Below are 21,992 nucleotides of genomic sequence, written 5' to 3' on the forward strand. Positions count from 1 at the left end.
TTCTAGCATTGGTTAGGGCTTTCTGGGAAATGTCCCCAAATCTCCAAGGAAAGTTCACATCTTCCTAGACTTTTCCCCTGTCCCTTTGTCCTGTCCTCTGAACTCTTCTATCACAAATGCAAAGCTTCTATTGTGCGGCTTATAGTGAATGGACAGTATCCTACATGTTAGGGATGGAGTCCAGATTATCTAGTTGTTTTATATTTAGAAAAGTTGACATTTTATTTATTCCAAAATTTGTGTTAGTCTTCCTCTACCCTTATATTCTACTTTTCATCTCTTCCTTCAGTGCGACAAGTAATGTATGGACTCTTCTAGATCCCCCAATTCCAACCTTCTCTAACCATGTTCCAAATCAGTCAATGATGGGAGGAGCCATGGTAGAGGCAGTATGAGGAAGCTCTAAGTTATCTGAGGGTTCTATTTTCCATGTCTGTTTGTGACGACAAAGTGGTAACATTTCAAAGGCAGAGTAACTTGGGAAAGAGACTATTTAAGGGGGGCTTTGTGCCATGGTTTTATTCTAAGTCCAGTTCATAAGGGTGGTATTTGGAGGCCCTGATTTTAGATTTCTATGTTAAAGACCTGAAATAATATTCAAGCATTATCTTCCTCTTCCAACCTCAGGTAAGAGATAATCTAGTTGTTTTATATTTACAAAAGTGGACATTTTATCTGTCACTGGATTTTACATTTTTAATAACAATAAAGCCAATGATGAGACTGTTAGATATCAGTCAAAGGCCAATATAGAGGTTCTTACTTTAGAGATGATACATATATTTGAATTTAGAGATGGGGAAAATTATATGAAAGCAGTCAGTTTTCCTACTGCTTTCCTAAACTCTTTGGCTGGGACCGTTCACACAAATGGGAGCTCAGCATGTGGAAGGCCATGATATTTCTTGGGTTTTGCATGTGAAACCATGGACTAGATTTCAAAATGTCATGATGAAAGCATCCTCTACTAGGGATGAATCAAACACATGTATTACTTTTTTAAAACTTGAGCTTATTTGAGAATGTTAATAGTCATGAGAAACCTGTGATCAATGTTTTGCAGAATCATTTTAAATAGATATTCCCATCACTGTTGAGAAGCTAGAAAAAATTGTTTGTGTGTTTACTTTGTGGGGACTGCACAGTGAAATTAAATGGGTTAGACAATTTTTTCAGGAAACTGGTAAGCAGAAGAATTTAGTAGTTAATTATTATGCATTTATTTTGAAAAGCCAGACACAGTTTTAAACATTCATTTTATTTGAAGGAATTGTGCATGGGAACTACAGAATGATAACACTGGATTCTATTCTATGTTAGTAAGTTGTTTCTAAGAAATAGGTTGCTGAAATTGTAAGCCTCTTAACTGTTGTGGAAACGTATATTAATTTGAGATATAGAAAGTAAAAAATAATATTCTCAAGATTATATGCAAATAGGCACTAAGGGAAAGTTTCTGAAAACATCATATGACAATAATAATTAGTGATTTGAATGTCAGAAATTCGGAAAATGGACCAGCTACTTAAAAGGCAAAGATAGATAAAACAAACGTGTATTTTCATGGTCATTCTAAAGATAGAGGAGTAAACTGCTAAGGTGAGTGCTTCAAAGAGGCACAATAGCTTTGCTATCGAGCAATTTTCACTTCTCTGCTCTTGCTTTCCTTTCATTTTCAAAATGGAAAACAGCTGCATGAGTGGCAAAATGCATTGTAAAATGCAAGAATTGTCAAAGAATTGCTTTATGGCATTCAGTTTGAATCTTGATGTACCTATCTGAAGCAGGTTAATGCCAATAAATTGTGGCAATGACAAATTCTGAAATCCAGAACTTTGCTTTTGTTTTTATAGTATAGTATTTTCCCTGAAGACAGCAGGCAATCCAAATGCAAGCATGCTTTACCCAGAAAGCACAGTGTTTGCAGAGTTTTGGGTTTCATTATAATAACCTGAAAGTGAGATCACAGGAAATGTATTAGTGAATAATGGATCACCAATTGAAATTGATTAGCTGGCATAAAATCACCCCTCTACATAAATCTTTCTAAGGAACAATCACCTTTAGCTTGAAAAATACACATGTTTATCCTTTCAGGAGAAGATAATGAAATATTTAAAGTATTCTGTGTGCTAGACAAATGATTCCTTCAAGCCCCTAATAAGCCTGCCTTAAGCTTTCTGAAAAATATATCTGAAAAAAAAATAGCTGATATTTTACCTTCTTTAGTAATCTTTTCTGCCACAGAAACCAAATTCCTTTTCAACTTGGAGTCGAGTAGGAAGCTAAGAAAAAAAAAAGACAAAAAAAATATAGAGCTAGAATTTCTCCATTTTAAGGCCAAAACAAAGGAACATGATAAAGTTATGGTTGCCTTTCACAGGAAAATAGCTTTATAGAGGCAACCGGGAAAACAATCCTCCATCTTAAAAGGAAAGAATCATTGCAAATCTCAACTACAGCAAAGTCTTGGAGTTCAAGTTTCATTTTATCTGGAGGGAAAATAGCCTAAGTGCTAGGAATTTGTATTCTTTTCCTCTTACCCCAAATATGCCATGGTGGCACAGTCCTTCAGATGTTGTAGAAGGATCTTTGTTGGACAACGATATTTTCACAAACTTGGAGGCATCGGTAGTATCCCATGATTCTGCTATAGCGCAGTGAGTCTACTGAGTCCGTACACTGTAGACTCAGATGTGCAGCTCACTGGTGGGCCACAGGATCATCCGGAAATGCAAATACTCAATCGGTTCTTGAGAGTAAATGACCTTTATGATTCCTTATGCTTTACTTAAAACATAGGAGCGCTTATGGTTATTCAAACTTGGTAAACTAAAATTGGTTCATTATGGGAAATTACCAAGGGCTCTAATTCTGGTTTGTAGCAAGAACTCCAGCTGCCACATGACCGCGGGTAACAATGAAAATCTCCTACATCACATATATAGATAGCTAGAAAACGTGCTATATTTTTGAAGAAAAATTGGTGGTCAAGATGTTATCAGTATGGTCTTGGACTAGTCTTTTCAATTGCTGCTCTCTTTGTTTAGTGTTATTTTTAGCAATTCCTTTTCAGTTACCTCTACATGTGAAGTGATGCACATTTACATGAACGATATTTGGGGGTTACATTTTCCCCTTCAGCTAGACTTTAAGGACTGTATACTCTGTGGTTCAAATAGACTCAATCATATTATTATTGCTATGAAAGATGTATCCATAATTCCTCTAAGACTTATTTGGCCTGTACATGTTCAATTCAGCCATACTTTGGCCTTGGTGCCTTTTTCCTTTGACTTCCTTCTTTGCTTTTTCCTAAATAGTTAATTTCTTCAAATTACTGTTCATGAAGTGATTTGCACATAAATGCTTATGTAACCTATTTTGTTCATATTTGTTGAAACGTTTCAAAGCATAGTCAGGATAGAGGGCTCATAATCTTTCTCAACAAATAAGTTCTCTTTTTTTTGCATTTTATAAAAATTAACATAAATACAACCTACCTTATTGCGGAAGGGTGTGTTATATAATGTATTTTCATTGCGGGAACTTTCGTTACCTAGAAATATAAACTCTGTTACTATTTCTTCAGCTGTTCATATTTTTAATGATTCATTTATTTGGTGCTTTTTAAAAATAACGCATGCTATGAGTAGGATATGGGTAAGGAGAAAAACTACTGAAGAGATAAAAAAGGCATGTTGAAAAGGCCCCCTTGGCAAGGATGCTATTAATTTCTCCTGCCCAGATAGTTGACTACAAGATACAGAGAGGAGTTGCTTCAGCTCAGAAACAATCCAACAGTTTTGAATAACAACCCTCACTAAATTGTGCCTTTTTCCTTTCTGTTTTTCTCCATTTACCATGATCAATCACAAAGTACACTATTTTATGAAAACTTGTTCCTACTGCTCCCCATTGGCCATGGCTCCTCCTGCCATTACCACAGGCTCTCCATTTTCCACCCCCAGCCAGGCACATGGCGCAGCTCTATTGCTCTTCTCCATTCCCACAGTCACTGCTCTGTTCAGACTGTAGACAATTACTTCTAGATTAGTCAGAACTTCCCAGCTGGCCTCTGGCTCCTCTTGATCCTGCCAACCTTCTGAATACATTCCTCCTTACCACACTGCAGTGAATCACCCTTTCACATGTTACTCCAGTTTCATTTACTCCATCAAATAACTCCCACTTATCAAGCATCAGTTCCCATTTCCACATATCACCATTGGCCCTTATAGTGACTCTCCATGGCAGAATTCTTATCTATATTTTACATAAGAGGAAACAGGCCTAAACAGCTTAATTGATTTCCTAAAGGCCATAACTGGTAATCTGTGAAGGACCAGGTCACAGTTCAAAGCACGTGCTTCTTGTATTGTTTAACAATGCCTCTACATTGCTATTCTAGAATTGCCTCAAATCTATTTTGGATGTCATGTGGTTTTGCATATACATATAAAATCTACATGAGTTTTTGCACTGGTCTGCCTAATCATATTAGGTTTACATTAATACTGAAACTGATTTACCATGTGCTTTGTTGTAGTCTGAAATTCATAGGTAAATACCAAAAACTTACCATTTGGATGATGCACAATGGTGAGTTTATCTAGAAGACAGAAAAAGCACATTCTACTGAGTTTTACTCAATATTTATCTTAAACTTTCTTCTTTCTATTGATTGATGACTTCTTGTCTTCGAGGTAACTATGAAATTCCATAGTTTGACTTAAAAAATACTAATCTCCAGCTACGAAGTGTGAAACCACGTCTCTTACTGCGTTTGTATATTTTCTTTTTTTAAGTGTTTTTAATTTATTTTTGAGAGATAGGGAGAGACAGTGTGAGCAGGGGAGGGTCAGAGAGAGAGGGAGACACAGAATCTGAAGCAGGTTCCAGGCTCTGAGCTAACTGTCAGCACAGAGCCTGACGTGGGACTCAAACTCATGAACCGTGAGATCATGACCTGAGCTGAAGCCGGCCGCTTTACCAACTGAGCCATCCAGGTGCTACATGTTTGTATATTTTCTTTCTCATTATGGTATTATGATTTTAGATATGTTAGACACTTAATCAAAGCTTGCTACTATGCTTTGATAGTTTTTTTTTGCCTGAGCTACTCCATTGTTTTTTCAGATTAACATTATTCAGTATATATAGTACAAATATACTTTTTTAAATGACTTTTGACAAATCTATACACCCCTGTACCCATCACCCAGTTAGGATAGAGAACATTTCATCTTTACAGAAAATTCTCTTGCGCCTCCAACCTCAATCCTCACTCATTATCTCTAGTGACTCTGATCTGATTTCTATCGCTATACATTAGTTTTATCTAGAATTTCAGATAAATGGAATCTTATACAATGTATTCCTTTGTGTTTAATTATCTTTCATTTAGCATAGTATCTGTGAGATTCATTCATGATGTGTATCATATTAGATATTCCTTTCTATTGCTGAGTAATATTCCACTCAATGGATATACTACAGTATAATTATCTCCTCTTCTATTAGGCATTTGGATTGTTTCTGACTTGGTTATTATAAATGATACTGCTATGAATTTTGTGAAAAAGTTGGATACACATAATGTTGTCAATCTCTTTTTTTGGGAAAATACCTAAGAGTGGCTTGTCTAAGCCATGAGGCAGGCACACATTTAACTTTTCCAAAGTCATCACACTACTTTCTACTTCCATTAGCAATGTATGCAATGCATATCCAGTTCTTCCATATCCTAATCACTTCATTGTGACAATATCTAAAAATTCTAGCCATTATACCTGTATATTGATATCTCATTTAGTTTAATTTACATTTTCCTGATGGTTAATGGTGTTAAGCATATTTTCACATGTTTACTGGCCATTTGTTTTAGTGAACCAGGATTTAGATGCTAGATGTGCTCATTGGTGCTGCCATTGCTTCTAGGCCTTTTCAGCAGGCACAACTATATTTCTATGTCTGTTTGTAATATATATATTCATAACGGGGAGTTGTTACTTTTTTTTTCCCATAATATTTTATTGTCAAATTGTTTTCCATACAACACCCAGTGCTCTTCCCCTCAAGTGCCCTCCTCCAATTCCAACTTAGAACCATAAAACTCATTCTAACCTTCTTTCTTTCCTTCGTAGTTACCCCTTTGTCTGACAGTAGGAAATCTGATTCTTACTATACATAGTACATTTATTTACTCAGTCTTAGAATATACAAATGGTAGTTTTGAAATTGCTAAACTATACTCCTATAGAGGAAGAAGCCTACTTACTAAAGAATACATTTTTATGTATTGGTTTTTTTTTTTACTTTTATCCTTGGAATATACTCTTTTCTATATTTATGTCAGTTTTTCTTCTGTCTCCTTTCAGTGTGGATATGTCTTTTTATTTGGAATACCTCTAGGTTCATTTTATTCTGCTTTTATTCCATTTTGCTACCTTTCCAGACTCATTTTTGTTGAATATGTAAAATATTAACAAAGTTCTGAAAGTACATTCTGAAAGAGATATGTTCAGAGAAGTGTAATTTTTTTTAATTTTGTAAGTCTTGTTTTTTAATAATTGTTCTTTTTGCCTAGGTTGTTAAATATATTGGCAAAAAGTTAATTATATTTTATTAGTATCTTTTTAATATCTGTAGAATCTGTTGTAATAGCCTCACGTCACTTTCTCAGTATGGTAGCTCTTTGCTTTCTCTTTTTTTCCAGTTTGTTTTTGTCACAGTTTTATCAATTTTAGTTATGTTCTCAAATAAATAATTTTTGGTTTTGTTAATTTTTTTCTCTTGTTGAACTCTTTCATTTTTTATCAATTTTTGATCTGAGCTTCACAGTTTTTCCTCCTACCTCTTTTTGGATTTAGATTGCTTTGTACTTTCCAGTTTCTTGAAGTAGAAACCCCTGTGGCTGATCTTAAACTTTTCTTCTTTTCTACTATAATATTTATAGCCATAAATTTACCTCTTAGGACTACTTTAGCTGCATTCCAAACATTTTGATATGTTGTACTTTCATAATCATTCAGGTTGAAATGTTTTCTTGTGATTTCTTATTTGACCCATGGAATGTACTTAATTCCTAACTATTTTGAGAGATATTTTTAAATTCTTAATTAAATTCTAATTTCTTTTTGTTGTGGTAAGAGAATATAAGATTTCAAAAGACTAAATTTGTTCAGAGAACATACTCTGAAGATTTCAAATCTTTTGAAACTTGTTGAAATTTTTTAAACAGCTCAACATATATTTTATTTTAGTATACCACCATGTACACCTTAAACAAATGTGTACTCTTAAGTTTTTCCATGTCAAGTCCTGTAAATGTCAATAGGTTCCTATTTAATCACTCCTTAAAAACATTTTTTAAAAATTTATTTAAATATGTTTATAAGAGTTGCTTTGAAGTCTTTCTCTGTTAAGATCAACAACAGGACAGTTTTTATTGAGAGAGCCTTTTCTTTTCTATGAATCACGTTTTCTTTTTTAAATTTTTTAATAGTTTATTTATTTTTGAGACAGGGAGAGACAGAGCATGAGTGGGGGAGGGGCAGACAGAGAGGGAGACACAGAATCCAAAGCAGGCTCCAGGCTCTGAGTTGTCAGCACAGAACCAATGTGAGGCTCGAACCCATGAACCATGAGATCATGACCTGAGCCGAAGTTGGATGCTTAACCAACTGAGCCACCCATGTGATTCAGCCACTCCTGAATCACATTTTCTTAATCTTTGTATGTCTTCCTTTTTTTTTTTTTAAAGAAACAATGTTGTTAGAAAACACTGAATACTGGACATTATAGACAATCAGCTGTATAGTCTAGATTCAGTAATATTCCTTTAATAAGTAATAAGTATATGTTCTAATTTTAGTAGGCAGTTGATCATTAGCATGAACTTGTATAGGCCTGGTTTTATGCTTTGTTCAGTGTTGTCCTACAGACGGCCCAAGGTGTCTTCTAAAGCCTGCACTGGGCCTGAGCCTACAAACTATCTTCCATGTGTATCTCACAGCGGCTTGGTTTTAGGTTTGTTAGTGCAGGTCTAGAGGAGATCTCACTCTAAGTCATCGTCTTCAGCATTGTATCTCTTGGATGTCACAGCAGGACACCAGGCATTTTAACAACGTGTTAGGGAGATTTTTCCACTCTGGCATGGCAAAATCTTAAACACCCACAATCTGGCTTTTCCCTGGTTCTGTTCAAACTCTAGTGATGCTGTTCTGCTTTCAGTGTCCAGAAACTGTTACCTTGTAACAGTGGTCTGCTCATTTCTTGGCTCAGACTTGTGGAGTCCCTCACTCCTTCTGAAGCTACTTCTCTACACAGGTACCTCCTCTACAATGACCCGCCACAGACATTCCAGAAGCTCTGGTTGCCCTGAACTCTGATCTATGCCTCCTCATTTCAACAGGACTGCCTTGCTTTGCACGACTGTACTTAGGAAATTAGTCTCCTGGGCAGTCATGAGAGCCACCTCGTAAATTTTGTTACTAAAATTACGGTGTCCGGCTGCTAATTGCCTACTCCCTGAAATCACCTGCCTCATATTTTTGCCTAGTATTAGTGTTGCGTACAGTGGGAGGGTTTGTCTGGTACTACTTTATCCCATTGACTTTGGATTAAAAAAGAATTAATCTGTGTGTTTGGAGCTTCTTTGTTTCTTTTTTTTTTTTTCAGAGAGAGAGGGTGCAAGTGAGCGAGGGGCAGGGGGGCGGGGGGAGAAGCGGGGCTTGTGTTCACCTGATGTGGGACTCAAACTTATGAACTATGAGATATGACCTGAGTCGAAGTAAGATGGTTAACGACTGAGCCACCCAGGCACCCTGGGTTTCTTAGTTTCTTACCATCTCAGTTTCCCTATTTATAAATTGGCAATAATGTCTACCTCAAAGGGTTATTGTAAGAAATTAAAAAAGATAATTCTAAATGTAAAGTAAATAATCAAATATTAGCTGTACTACTACTACTAAATATTCCTTAGTAAAAGTATATATATAATTTTACCATATAATTTTTATATTGTTAAAATTGTAATCTTTTTCCACATTAAAATAGAGATCTGGAGAACTCAGCTATCTGTAAATTAGCCCTGTCCTTATGAGCTTAATTATTTTAGAAAGTATATTTCGGTTCTTAGAACACTTTTCTAAGACAGCTTAAATAATTTTCTATGGAAAAGTAGATAACAAATTAGTAATATGAAAACAGCTTTTTCAGTGTAACTTTCAACATGAAGCACTTGCTAAAATCCATGCAACCTTATTGAAAATGGAAGAAATGGAAATTTCAAGCTTTGCTGGCAGTTGTTAGTTTTTAATTATCTGTGCAGGGGTAGGGACTTGGGGAAAGAGTGGTCTGATAGTGACAACATAATTTATTTTCAATTTTGGAATGTGCTATTTATCTTTGGAGAAGATTTACCACCTTAATAATGTTTGGTTTGTGTTAGCATTAAAACAAGCATTCCCCCCCCCCCCCCCTTAGAGTGACTGTAAATTATTAGCAAGGGAAATCTGCATTGCCAAGAGGCAAGCTAGTTGCAGGGGGAGGCAACCCGAGATTCACCATTTAAAATGACCCACATGTGGACAATTGTGCAAACTGAGTATATTGAGAATATTCAACCTTATTAAAAAGGTATGACTCCTTAATAATTCAGTACTCTGTATAATGGTTCATATATATAAAAACTGGAACAGAATTATTTGCAATTTTCATAGAATCAGAGGAAAGAGCCTAGCATTTATCAAAGGTTCATTCTGGGTCAAAGAAGGTGAAACATGTTCTACATGTTAACTTGCACAACCATTTCCAGATATATCTATAATCACTGCTGTTTTGCAGACCCGGAACCTGAGTACCAGGGATTAAGATGCTCTCCAGCCCTGCAGCCGGGAGTCAAGGACTGCGGACTTGACTTCAGGCCTGGCTGACTCCACAGCCCTTACATTTTCCACTTCATCACTCTGCCGCTTTTGAATGACAGACTAATCTTACTTACCAGAGACATTGTCTTCTTCTGGCCTTTTCCCAATGATGCAGTCTCGTAGTTGGCGTAGCTTTTCCTTAATGAGGGAATGACCAGAAAACAGAAGTGAGGATTTACAAGTTTGTTATAGATCAAGATGAAAACATCAACTACTGTCATCAGCACCACCATGACTCGGTAGCACCAACTTGGTACTTACAGCGTCCCAATCAGCCATCCCAGATACTTAAAATGTGTTATCTTAATTTTTGCAACTTCAGGAAGCATATACACTGTCATCTCAGTTTACAGAAATAGAAGCTGAGATTCAGAGAGGTTAAGTAACTTTTCCAAATCATAGGGTTGTAAGAGGTAGAGTCAGCATTGGGACCCAAAGCCCAATTCTTTTGGGCGTGGCTTTCTTGATATAACATCAGAGGGGGTACCTTGGCTATATGATGTCCAAAAGCAAAGGTGTGACACAGTGGTGATTTGCTTCTGCTTCAGCCCATCTCTAGCCTCTGTAGGGCACACCTTTCTTATATATTTCTTTTAAGAACTAGGTCCTTGGAAACAAATGATACATAACTGGATTCCCCTTCTTAGGTCATCTGTGATCTTTCTCTGCTTTCCAAAAACACTCTAGGTTGAACGTTTATTATTACTTTATCCAAAATGTAAAACAAGCTAACATGTAAAAAAGAAAAACCTCATTTTGGAAGAGAATCTAAGAATAGCCTTTTTTCCTAAGGGTTTCCCCTGAAACCTAGAAACCATGCTTCCTAAAAAGAGAGTTGTTTTCATTGCCTTAAAGATTTTCTTCTATGAGTGGAGGAAATATTCTTCTTCAGGCATTCACTGGTTACGAGCAGGAGTTAGGAGAGAAAAAGGCAGTTTTACCTTCTGAGCCATCTCACCTGCAACTCTAGGGATAGAACATGGGTCTTCATTATTCTAGAAACTCTTCTGTTATTAACTCTATGGTTATACTACTTTTCCTCTTATTTTCTTAGAATAATACCTCTATCAATAATAATAATAATATAACAACACAGTTACCCTTGAAAGATTTATCCTCAGGGTACAAATGAATGTTTTTGCAAACATTGAAAAGAGTCATATTGAAAAGTGTGTGAAGGGGTGCGTAAGTGGCTCAGTCAGTTGAGCACCTGACTTCCGCTCAGGTCATGATCTTGGGGTTTGTGGTTTCAAGCCCCACATTGGGCTCCCTGGTGCCAGTGCAGAGCCCATTTTGGATCTCTCCCTTGCTTGTGCTCTCCCAAAAATAAATAAATATTTTTTTAAAAAGAAAAGTATGTGAAAATGACTGTATACATATATTGGAAAAATGAGGAGAATATCCATTTTTCTGTTATTCTGACTGTTGTCCAGCCCCTTATGTTAAGGACTAAGAAAACACAGGGAAAAAAAACTCTGTGACATTGGTCTTGGCAATAGTTTTTTGGATATGACACTGTAAAGCACAAGAAACAGAAGCAAAAATAGGCAAGTAGGACTACATCACCTGAAAAGCAAAAGAAACGACAACAAAAGAACGACAGCAAAGGAAACAATGAAAAAAAATGAAAATGCTTTCTACAGAATGGGAGAAAATATTTGTAAATCATATATTTGATAAGGAGTTAGTATCCAAAATACATTAATAATTCAAATAGCTCAATGGTGGGGCACCTGGGTGGCTCAGTTGGTTAAGCATCTGACTTTGGCTTAGGTCATGGTCTCAAAGGTTCATGGGTTTGAGCCCCAGGGCAGGGTCTGTGCTGACAGCTTGGAGTGAGGATCCTGCATTGGATTCTGTGTCTCCCTTGTTCTCTGCCCCTTCCCTGCTCATGCTGTGTCTCTCTCTGTTTCTCTAAAATAAATAAATGTTAAATTTTTTTAAAGATAAAAATAAGAGTATAAAATAAAATAAATCAACCCCCCCCCCAATAACTCAGTAGCAAATATAAAATAATCCAGTTAAAAATGGTTAGGAAAAGAAATGGGCAGAGGGACTAAATAAGGCATTTTTTAAAAAATGACATACAAATGGCCAACAAGTATATGAGAAGGTGTTCAATATCACTAATAGGAAAATGCAAATGAAAACCACACTGACGTATCATCTCTGACACCTGTTAGAATGGTTGTCATAAAAACACAAGAGATAGCAAATGTTGGCAGGATGTGGAGAAAAGGGAGCCCTTGTTCATTGTTGGTGGGAATGTAAATTGGTGCAGCCACTATGGAAAATAGTATGTAGGTTTCTTAAAAAATTAAAAATAAAGCTACATATGATCCAGTAATCCCACTCCTTGGTGTATATCTGAAGAAAATAAAAGTAGGATATAGAACACATAGTTGAACTCTCACGTTCACTGCAGGATTATTTGCAGTAGCCAAGACGCTGAAACAACCAAAGCGTCTGTCAATGAATGAATGGATAAAGATGATGCGATTACATACATAAGCCATGAGAAAGAAGGAAATTCTGCAATTTGCGACATGAATAGACCCTGAGGGCATTATGCTAGGTAAAAAAAAGTCAGAAAGAGAAAGACAAACATGGTATAATATTCTTTATATGTAGGATCTAACAAAGCTGTGTTCAGTGAACAGAGAGGTGGGGACCAGTGACCAGGAAGTGGACGGAAAGTGAAGTTGATTAAAGAGCAGGCACTTCCAGTTATAAGATAAATAAGTTCTGGTGACCCAAAGCACAGCACAGTGATTACAGTAAACAATACTGTATTATGTACTTGAAAGTTGCTAACAGGGTAGATATTCAATGTTCTCACACAAAAAAAATGATAAATTTTTGATATGATGGAAGAGTTAGCTAATACTCTGGTGGTATTCATTTTGCAATATGTAAGTGTGTGAAATCAACACGGCTATACACCTTAAATTTACCTAATGTTATAGTCAATGATATGTCATTAAAGCTGGAAATGTACAAAAAGAAAAGGCCTGAGTCATTAAACAGTATTCAGTCAAAGTCACTGAACTTTTGGCTTTTATGGATAGCAGACTTAGTGCTTGTTCTTGAATTTACAGGTTAAATTTTTTGTTTTGTGTAAACAGTAACCATGTTCAGTCTCAATGTAGTTAACAGACCACCTTAACTTCTTTCTAAAAAAATATTAAATATAAGCACACACACAACCAAGCCTTTAATGAAACAACTAGTGAAGTAATTTCAAGACGGTATTTCAGTTGGGTTCCTCTAAGTCATAAGTTTTATTATGATCTGAGGAGGGTAAAGTACAATGGACTTATTTTCAGCAAAACTAGCTAACAAAGCTAGAAAAGTGAGTGTGTAGGTTGGCACTTGGGCACATTTCATCCGTTTCAGGATAAGAGAGATGTTTGATGGCGATGGCATTGGTCCAGACTGAGAAGCAGCAATGTCATTCTGATCATGAACTACGATCAGTTGCAGAACGTACAATCAGCATTTTTTTTCACGTTTGTTTGGCAAAACAGGCCCAGGTCCAGCCGCCACCCACAATCAGAGCTGCCCTTCGAGACAGGTGGCTTCTGAGAAGACGTGGTCTCAGGTGTGCTGGGAAAGTCCCTTGCTTATACTACCTTCTGCCTAGCTGCCATATTTGTTTGGAGTTTCATCACTGGGATTCATTTTTGTGTTGTTTAAAAATATTTTCCTACGCATTGTTTTTCAACAAAAATGATCCCTTGGGAAAGATAGCATATTAAGCTATTAATGATTATTTGTACTTTGGCCTAAACTAGCTAATTAAATGTGTTTAACCAAACAGCTCCTGAGAACTGGGGTTTTCTGTGATGAGAAGAAAAAACAGGTGGACCATTCTGGGAGTGGGAAGGCGTGTGGGATAAAACAGAACCCGGTCCTGACAGCCCTCACCGAGGAATGTCCTGGGATGTGTAGGTGTATTTTGTTTTCAGTCTCACCTCAGAACCAGCTCCTCCAATACCCTCTCCAGATACACATTATATTTATAGAAGACAAGCTTATCTGGAGTTAATGTGCTTGGCAGCATTTCTCTGTAAATACTGACTGATACATACAGGCTTTTTCCCTCTAAAGGTTAAGGGGAAGCGAAGAGAAAACTTACTAGATTTTGTTAAGGACAATTGTCTGATATGATTTAAATCATTTTCTTGTTCCCTTTAAGTCTGGTCCACATAACACGCTCTTCAGAATGTTGAGCACATGTTAATCTAAAGACGCTTCACCTTAATTTCAGCAATGAGATTCATAAAACATTCACGGTATTAAGAACAGCCTAATAAGGTGATTAGATGTGAGCTCTGATTTAGTGGGTCCCAGCATTGAGTTCAGCAATGGTTTGTAAACATAAAATTCGGATGTTTGCAAACATTTAATTGATAGTTTGAAAACATATTTGTGTGTGTGGGGGGGGGTTAGTTAAAATCAAACAGTTACCTGCATTTCTTGTAAAGGCTATGCATTTACAGACAGACTCTGCAAGTGAGGTGAATGTTCCAGAAAGACTGCAAGTCATTATTACCTGCTGAATCATTTCTAGTTCAGTCTTTCCCATCTGCCAACGTTTAAATTTCTCTAGGGCTTCATCCACAGACAGTTCCCCATTCTTGACTTTCTCTTGCAGAAGGATGAGCTCTTCATGCCCAGCAGCAAGGCAGTCTACAGTGGAAAAGGCCTGGCCCTCCAGCCGAGCCCTGTCTACAATATGAGGGGAAGACGTTTTAATAATAAGACAATATATGTCAATTAGGGGAAAAACACTCTAAAAATAAATCAGTTGAGTTTCTTAATCCTGCCAATCTATAAGCAGTTACAGAATAAATCAGTACAAAGTTTTAGTGAGTTTCCTTCTAAGGATTGCTGGGTTATGGTAAAAAGGATGTGTGTCATCACTGGGAAAAGAAAAAGGAACAAAGTAGAGAAAGAACAGTAGCAAAGTTCTGCATGGTACTAGTGGTGGGCAGTACCAACTTCATTTTCTTTTTGTGAGGATTTCTTTAAGGTTATTTATTTATTTTGAGAAAAAGAGAGAGAGCAGGGGAGGGGAGAGAGAGAGAAAGAGAGGGAGAGAAATCCCAGTCAGGTTCTGTGATATCAGTGCAGAGCCTAGTGTGGGGCTTGAATTCACAAATCATGAGATCATGACTTGAGCCAAAATCAAGAGTCAGATAATTAATTGATTGAACCTCCCAGACATTCTAGTGAGGATTGTTTTTAATCATGTGCACACAATGCTTACCGTAGTGCCTGTCAAATAGTAAGCTAAATAGATATTAGCATTATTATCAATAATAAATATTTGTGGAATAATTGTGGAATGAACATAATCTCTAGCTTTTGGAAAAGAGATCTCAACCAACATCCAAATGTTACAAAGTTTTAGAAGCATTTACAACTTTATTCCTGAAAGATTTAAAATAAGCAATTACTACTCATTTTGTAATGAACTGCTTTCTTTCCAAAAGAGTTTATTTGCTCAGCACAATATGAACATTGGATGGTCCAATTTCCCGTATGTGGCTGCTAATGCCACACCATCCACCAGCCAGAGACACAGACCCTGGGTGAGGTCAGGGCTTTATTTGTCCCACGTGGTGTTTAAAGACATAAAAGAGGCTGCACGCCTTTAAGAATGCTAGGTGCTCTCCAGACTGTCCCAAGAGGGATAAGGATCCCTTTTCATGGTCACACGTGTGTTATCTGCATGGCTGCAGAACTTATTTTAGCTTGTACTTTCTTCTTATTTATACATTTCTTATAAGTCCAATCCATTTCTTGTATTATCTCAGGAAGGACTGGGTAACTCCTCAACAGTCTATGTCTCATGCACTGTCCAATCTAAACATGTCCACAGAGTCTAGGAGGGATTAGGTAATCTTGTCCAGCTGTGTACTAGTGGGCTGTCTCTGAAGAATCACTCATTCCTGGGAGCCCATCTTCAAGAAAGAAATAGATCAGCTCGACTGTCACTAGACCAGACAGGCAAGGACGTGGAAATGGGGAAGGCATTCAAATTCTACAGTAGTAAGGATTTGTTGATAGTGTTTGGATTGGTTAGTCTGGAAAACAGACGCTTCAAGTACTTGATAGCAGGTTTTAAGTATTTCAAGGGGACTTGAGCCTTGGGGCTGTCCTGGAGTGACTTTTGATAGCATCCTCAGTTTTGAGAAGGATTCTAGCAAGGAATCTTGAAACAGAGACACAGAGAGGGTTCCTTTCTGAAAAGATTCACATACACATAAAAGTGCTCCATGGCCTATCATTCAGATTCTTCAGGGGCTTTCTTGGCTTGTCTTTTCTTTCAGAAATCCTTTCCCCCCAGAACTAACAAGATGTCAACAGATTCTACACTCTAAATCTTTTCCTTTAGGGATGACGGAGCATGAAATCCCAGGAGGACTGGAGAATCACAAGTCAGCCAGAGGGCTCACTATTTCAGCAGCCAAAAGCACAGATAACAATTGAGATCTTGCTTCTCATACCATTTGCTTTTGATAGGCCTCCACAATCCACTCCCAATTCGTAAGGTACAGTTTGCAAAAGAATTCATATACCATTCTTGCCAGAGCATGGAGGTTTAGCGCCACCATTCAATAGCTAAGACAATTAACTAGCATCTCACTTCTGCCATCCTTTTGCTGAATGCATTTTTACCTCAAGTGACCCATGCAGCTGGATTTTCTCTTTTGTTGAAGTTCTCTCAAGAGAAGTCTTCCTGGAAAACTGTACCAGCTTGTTTTGCTATATGTGCAGGTAATAGCTAAATTCAAAAACTACTGAATCATTGTAACAATATTCATTTCAATTACCCCTTCACCTTTCAAATTCTCGCTACTAAAATATAAGTAAAATGATTTTTTTTGCAGGGTTGGGGGGAGTTCAGTCTTGTGTGGTTGTGCAAAGAGAATAAAAGAATAAAAGTTAAGAGCAGCAGTTCTAGAAACAGCAGGTTCTGGAAGTGAGCTGTTTATAATTAGAGTAAGTTTACATATTTCTGATTTTACTTACCTGCCCCCCACCCCCAGCATTAGCCATGACAAGTTGCAAAACAAAATGATTTAGACACTTTATTATGTTTCCTCCCAAGGGCAGACGAGTCAGACCAAAGCGTGCGACTTGTAATTTTTAGTAGGGTGTGCAAAACTGCTTTAATGCACTTAGATCACTGTTTTACAGTTTTCTTCTTTTCTCCCCAATTTTATATTTATTATTAGTTTATTTTCAGAAAAGTTAGTATGACGTTAACATAATTTTTGTTGAAAAGCGTTTGTCCAATTGCTAACTGTATGTATTGTAGACTCTTAAGTCTCTTAGTGTAAAAACTTCAAGATAAACTATAGTTTCTACAGTTTTAGTTCCTCTTGGATCAGTTTCTCTTTATAAGATTTTCTATTTAATCACATATCACTTATATAAACATCAGGTAACACTGTTCTGGTAAGTGTATGAATCTTCAGATTAGGTAAGAGAGTGAATTGAGCTTTTCATTAAAATCATTTCTATTACTGAGTGGCTGGAAGAACATTTTTAACTGAAAATTTGAAATGAAACAACTTGATTGCCCAACAACGAAGAATTTAAAGTATGAAATATTTACTTAACAAATACTAAATAATTATTAAAATAATAACAATAATTGAAAAGACCATGTGATAACATAGAAAGTGCTTATTATCTAATAAGTACAAAAGCGGGATATTAATTTGTGTATACAGTAAAATTTTAATGGTATAAATGTTGTTCATAAGATAAGGCATGGAAGGAAATTATCTTAAGATGATACAAATTGTTCTACTGCGATGGTATCAGAGATTAATTATTTCTCATTTCTAGCTTTCTGTGATAACACCTATGGTTTTTACGGTAAGAAATTCTCTCCCATCTGCGAATAGGTTTTCCCACGGAACACATACCATTCTGAGCCATAGCAGATACACTATACCAGTGCCATACCATACTGTACTATCTTACCAGATTATTTTGTGAGTAATTGGCAAGTCTGTTGGTAACGGGACTGAGAAACCCAAGATTTAAATGTGAAGATATTTTTTGTTCCATAGGCAAGTAAATTAACTCTGTGCTACATGGGTAAATTAGGAGAGAGCTGGAGTGTTGAATTATTTGTAAGTTCCAAACAAAGTATCCACATGTCTTGAAATTAGGGCTGCAAATTGACAGAGCGCCTCCCTTGACTAAACTTGAGTCAGGCTCCTCTGAGTCCTCTTTTCAACTAGGCTTCATCTTTTGTACGACCCTGTCTGTCTCTGTATTGTTCAATTTTCTTCAGAATCTGCTAAGTTTGTTTAGGCAGAGTCCTCTACCCTTGATATCTAATTGGGTTCCTACACCTTCCATTGCCTCCTAGGTGATATCTGATCACCTTGTCCTGCCTTCATGAAGAACCCTGTTAGGCCAGCCTAGCCAGAATCCCTCTGACCCCTGTGTTTTCTCTTAATAATTTTCCATGTACTAAAAATACTAGTTTCTGACTTTTGTTATAAAGACCACACATACACACACACACACACACACACACACACACACACACAGGTGATATTAAGTGATTTGGAAAGTACATATTTCATTTTAAAATAAATTTCAGAGATATTATTTACTTTATATATTTTTGATTACTAAGTCGTGAATGAAAGGGCATGATTTAATTTTGTATTTTTTTCTAGTTCCTAGACCATTTTATATTATTTGAGCATTGAGCCCAGATTATGATTTGTCACATTACATATTTTTTTATCACCAGTATTTTACATTCGCCTTTTATAAGTATATTTACCAGAATTATTTAAATGTTTGTTTATTTTTCAGAGAGACAGAGAGAGAGAGAGAGAGAGAGAGAGAGAGAGAGAGAGATCACATGTGAGAGACAGTGAGAGAGAGGCAGAGAGAAAGGGAAACAGAGGACCCCAAGAGGCTCTGTGCTGAAAGCAGAGAGCCTGATGAGGTCCGCAAACTCATGAACAGTGAGATCATGACCTGAACCTAAGTCAGATGCTTATCTGACTGAGCCACCCAGGTGCCTCTACAATAATTATTTAAATGCAATTCCATGTTTTACTGATTTCATTATTCACCACAAATTCTTTAATACCGTAAGTTCTCTTTGAGCTTTTTATTTTGCTTAGTCTCTCATTTACTCATAATATATTTTGGGTAATACTTTCATGAAACAGAAATTCTAATTTTTTTTAAACCTTGGTTACCCAAAAGCTGTATTTGTTTTCTTCTTACAGGAATGAAATACCAGACTGAATACAACCTCCTTAAGCTGGAATCTTTTCCTAATGAACTATGTAGTCTGTTATCTCAAATTTTTGTTACACAGATTCTCTAATTTTTAAAACTGATTTGATTTTTTAAAATAGAAAATCTAAGCTAAAATATCTTCTTATTGCTTTAAGATTGTTTCTTCATCTTTATAATTAAGAAGATTTGCTAGGGTGCTTTTACATTTCCTTACTGTTTTCTCGGTCATGGGTGACCCACATTGTCCCCACAGCCCTGTTTTCTAAAGCTGTGTTTAGCTATGTCATTGATTGCATTTTGTATCCTATTAAAAAAAAACAACCAATCAACCAAACATATTATATATGACTTGGATCTCCCTTCTCCATATCTTCTGATAGTTTTTCTATGTATTGAGAATAAACTTTTCTCCAATTATGTTCTCAACTTCAATAACTTGAGTTTTATCCACCATCAGGCCTTTTTGTTGTGACCAATGTGGATTTTAACTTGCTTCTGAAATTTTAAAGCTCTAAGTTTATTTTATTTTTACCATACTTTTATTTATGTCATATATTTCCCTTATATTTATGTCATATATTTCATGTCATCCTGCCCTCTCACCTAAAATGTCTTCCATATATTTTGCTTTCGTCTTAGCCTGACAAAGCAAACTTTCTGCTGCTGTTTCTTCTCTATGTTTTCAATTTGTTTATGAGTTCGCAGTTTTCTTAATTTTTTTACTGACAAGTGTTGGGTACTGAGCCTGAAAGTTGAATAGTTCAGCTTAAATTTAAGAAATGAAAATTCAAAATAATCCATACTTCTTAATAGTTACTACCTTAAAGCAATTTCCATACAGTTAAAATATTTATAAAAAGCTTCAGATTAAGAAATTACAAATTGTGAGTTGAAATGTTCGTGTGTGTGTGTGTCTGTGCGTGTGTGTGTGTATTTCCCATTATCTACATTTTGATAGCTTGGTGTTTTGTGAGAAGATACATGACAACCTTACTAATAACACAGATTATGTACAGAAGTAAAATTATCCCTAATCTTCCATGATTTAGTTATCTTGTCTTTTCCTTGGAGTGATTTTTGAAGTTCTCATATTATTTGTTCTCTTCCTCAATCCTTCCTGAAAGAGAAAGCATCATGTTCACCAGGAGATTTAGGGTTTATCACCCTTTGTTTCTATTCCTTGCGTTCAGTCAGATTTTGTGCTCTGCTCTAGGTTGCAGAGGATGTTGATAGTTGCAATTCACAATTCAGAATCCCAGGGTTTAGAGGGTTTGTTAAGGCAGCTTTGTCACATACAGGTGAAACATGATTCCTTGGTGCCGTGTACCAAGATAGGTCTGTAAGGAGCCAACTCCCTGCGTCAATTGTTATCAGAATTCTTGACCATACCATTCTTCCATTACAGAGCTTTATTTGGCGGTCTCGGGATGCAAAGTATAACATTAAATCCCTCCTCACTTTTTACTATGGGCTATTGACACATCACCAAAGCAGACAAGAGCTCAGCTATTACACAAGTTTTTCAAAGTATGACTTCAACAACAACAACAAGAAAATTTTTGTGGAAATGGAAATGTAAGTTATGCTGAAAAAGAGAACCGAGGCCATTATTCTTTTATGGAGTACCAATGGCCACATTTTGATAATTCCCTGTCTTTCCTTTTTAAAATGTCCAATGGTAGCATAAACAGCCTGATGAAAATTCCTCAGAGACTAGCATCCTCGTTTCCCCCAGGTTAGGGCAATGTCACCATTTCTCCCTGTCACCTGTTATAGAAAATTTGGTTAGTTCACATTTATCAGACTTTGCAGCACAGAGCACTTGGAGAACACAAACAAGATATGTTCCCTGGCTATATCTTTCCCACGAGCATTCACACCCCCTGAAAAGGGCAGCCAATAATGACTTTTCAGTATGTCTTGAAGAATCAGTGGGCAGACAGAGACTAAACCAGGGCCAGGCAGGTAGATACTGAGCAGAGAAGATTTAGTGCCTGTGTATTAAGCACATGTAAATAGTTTTCATTATAAAAAATAAATATGCTTTCCTTTATGTTTTTATTGACATTATTCTCTTGATGTCTTTTATATTTTCACTTTTTATATAATTATGAATCTATAGGAATGTGTCTCAAATAGGAAACATGGAAAGCATGATAATAAATGAGAATAGCAAAAGTCATCTTGTAGCAAATGATATGGTAATATACTAGGGAGTAGTTGGACATTTGAATTTTTACATGAAAAATGGATTTAAGCATGGTTTAAACATGGCAAAAATTAAAGTTATATTGTGCAGATTATTCCTGAAATATAATACAGTTAGCGGCCAAATTTGACCACAATGTGGCCTTCAAAAAAGTTTCTTCTGTTCATTTTAGCCACTCTGACTGGCGTGAGGTGGTATCTCAGTGTGGTTTTGATTTGTGTTTCCCTGATGATGAGTGATGTAGAGCATCGTTTTATGTGTCTGTAGGCCATCTGGATGTCCTCTTTGGAGAAGTGTCTGTTCATATCTTCTGCCCATTTCTTCACTGGGTTATTTGTTTTGTGATTGTGAAGTTTGGTGAGTTCCTTGTACATTTTTGATATTAGCCCTTTATCTGATATGTCATTTGCAACTATCTTTTCCCATTCTGTCGGTTGCCTATTAGTTTTCTTGATTGTTTCCTTTGCCTTGCAGAAGCTTTTTATCTTGATGAAGTCCCAAAATGAACAAAGCAAGAGACTATAGATGTTGGAGAGGGTGTGGAGAGATGGGCACCC

The 21,992-nt window shown here is 36.4% G+C and overlaps 1 protein-coding gene across 3 annotated transcripts in view; it reads right to left on the reverse strand.

The window, feature by feature from the left end:
- Positions 1 to 1,196: 1,196 nt before the first annotated feature.
- The window catches only part of BANK1 (B cell scaffold protein with ankyrin repeats 1), a 278,763-nt gene continuing 257,967 nt past the window's right edge, over positions 1,197 to 21,992 (reverse strand). For all 3 annotated transcript variants that reach the window (XM_029942644.1, XM_029942650.1, XM_029942661.1), the window contains 6 exons: positions 14,488 to 14,663; positions 10,007 to 10,070; positions 4,583 to 4,612; positions 3,504 to 3,559; positions 2,221 to 2,285; positions 1,197 to 1,951 (listed from right to left, as the gene is read on the reverse strand). In XM_029942644.1, coding sequence (XP_029798504.1) covers positions 2,226 to 2,285; positions 3,504 to 3,559; positions 4,583 to 4,612; positions 10,007 to 10,070; positions 14,488 to 14,663 — 386 coding nt within the window. In that variant the 3' untranslated portion in view covers positions 1,197 to 1,951; positions 2,221 to 2,225. The remainder of the gene's footprint in view (positions 1,952 to 2,220; positions 2,286 to 3,503; positions 3,560 to 4,582; positions 4,613 to 10,006; positions 10,071 to 14,487; positions 14,664 to 21,992) is intronic.

The sequence above is a fragment of the Suricata suricatta genome, chromosome 1 (genome assembly GCF_006229205.1).
Source record: "Suricata suricatta isolate VVHF042 chromosome 1, meerkat_22Aug2017_6uvM2_HiC, whole genome shotgun sequence".
Lineage (NCBI taxonomy): Eukaryota > Metazoa > Chordata > Mammalia > Carnivora > Herpestidae > Suricata > Suricata suricatta.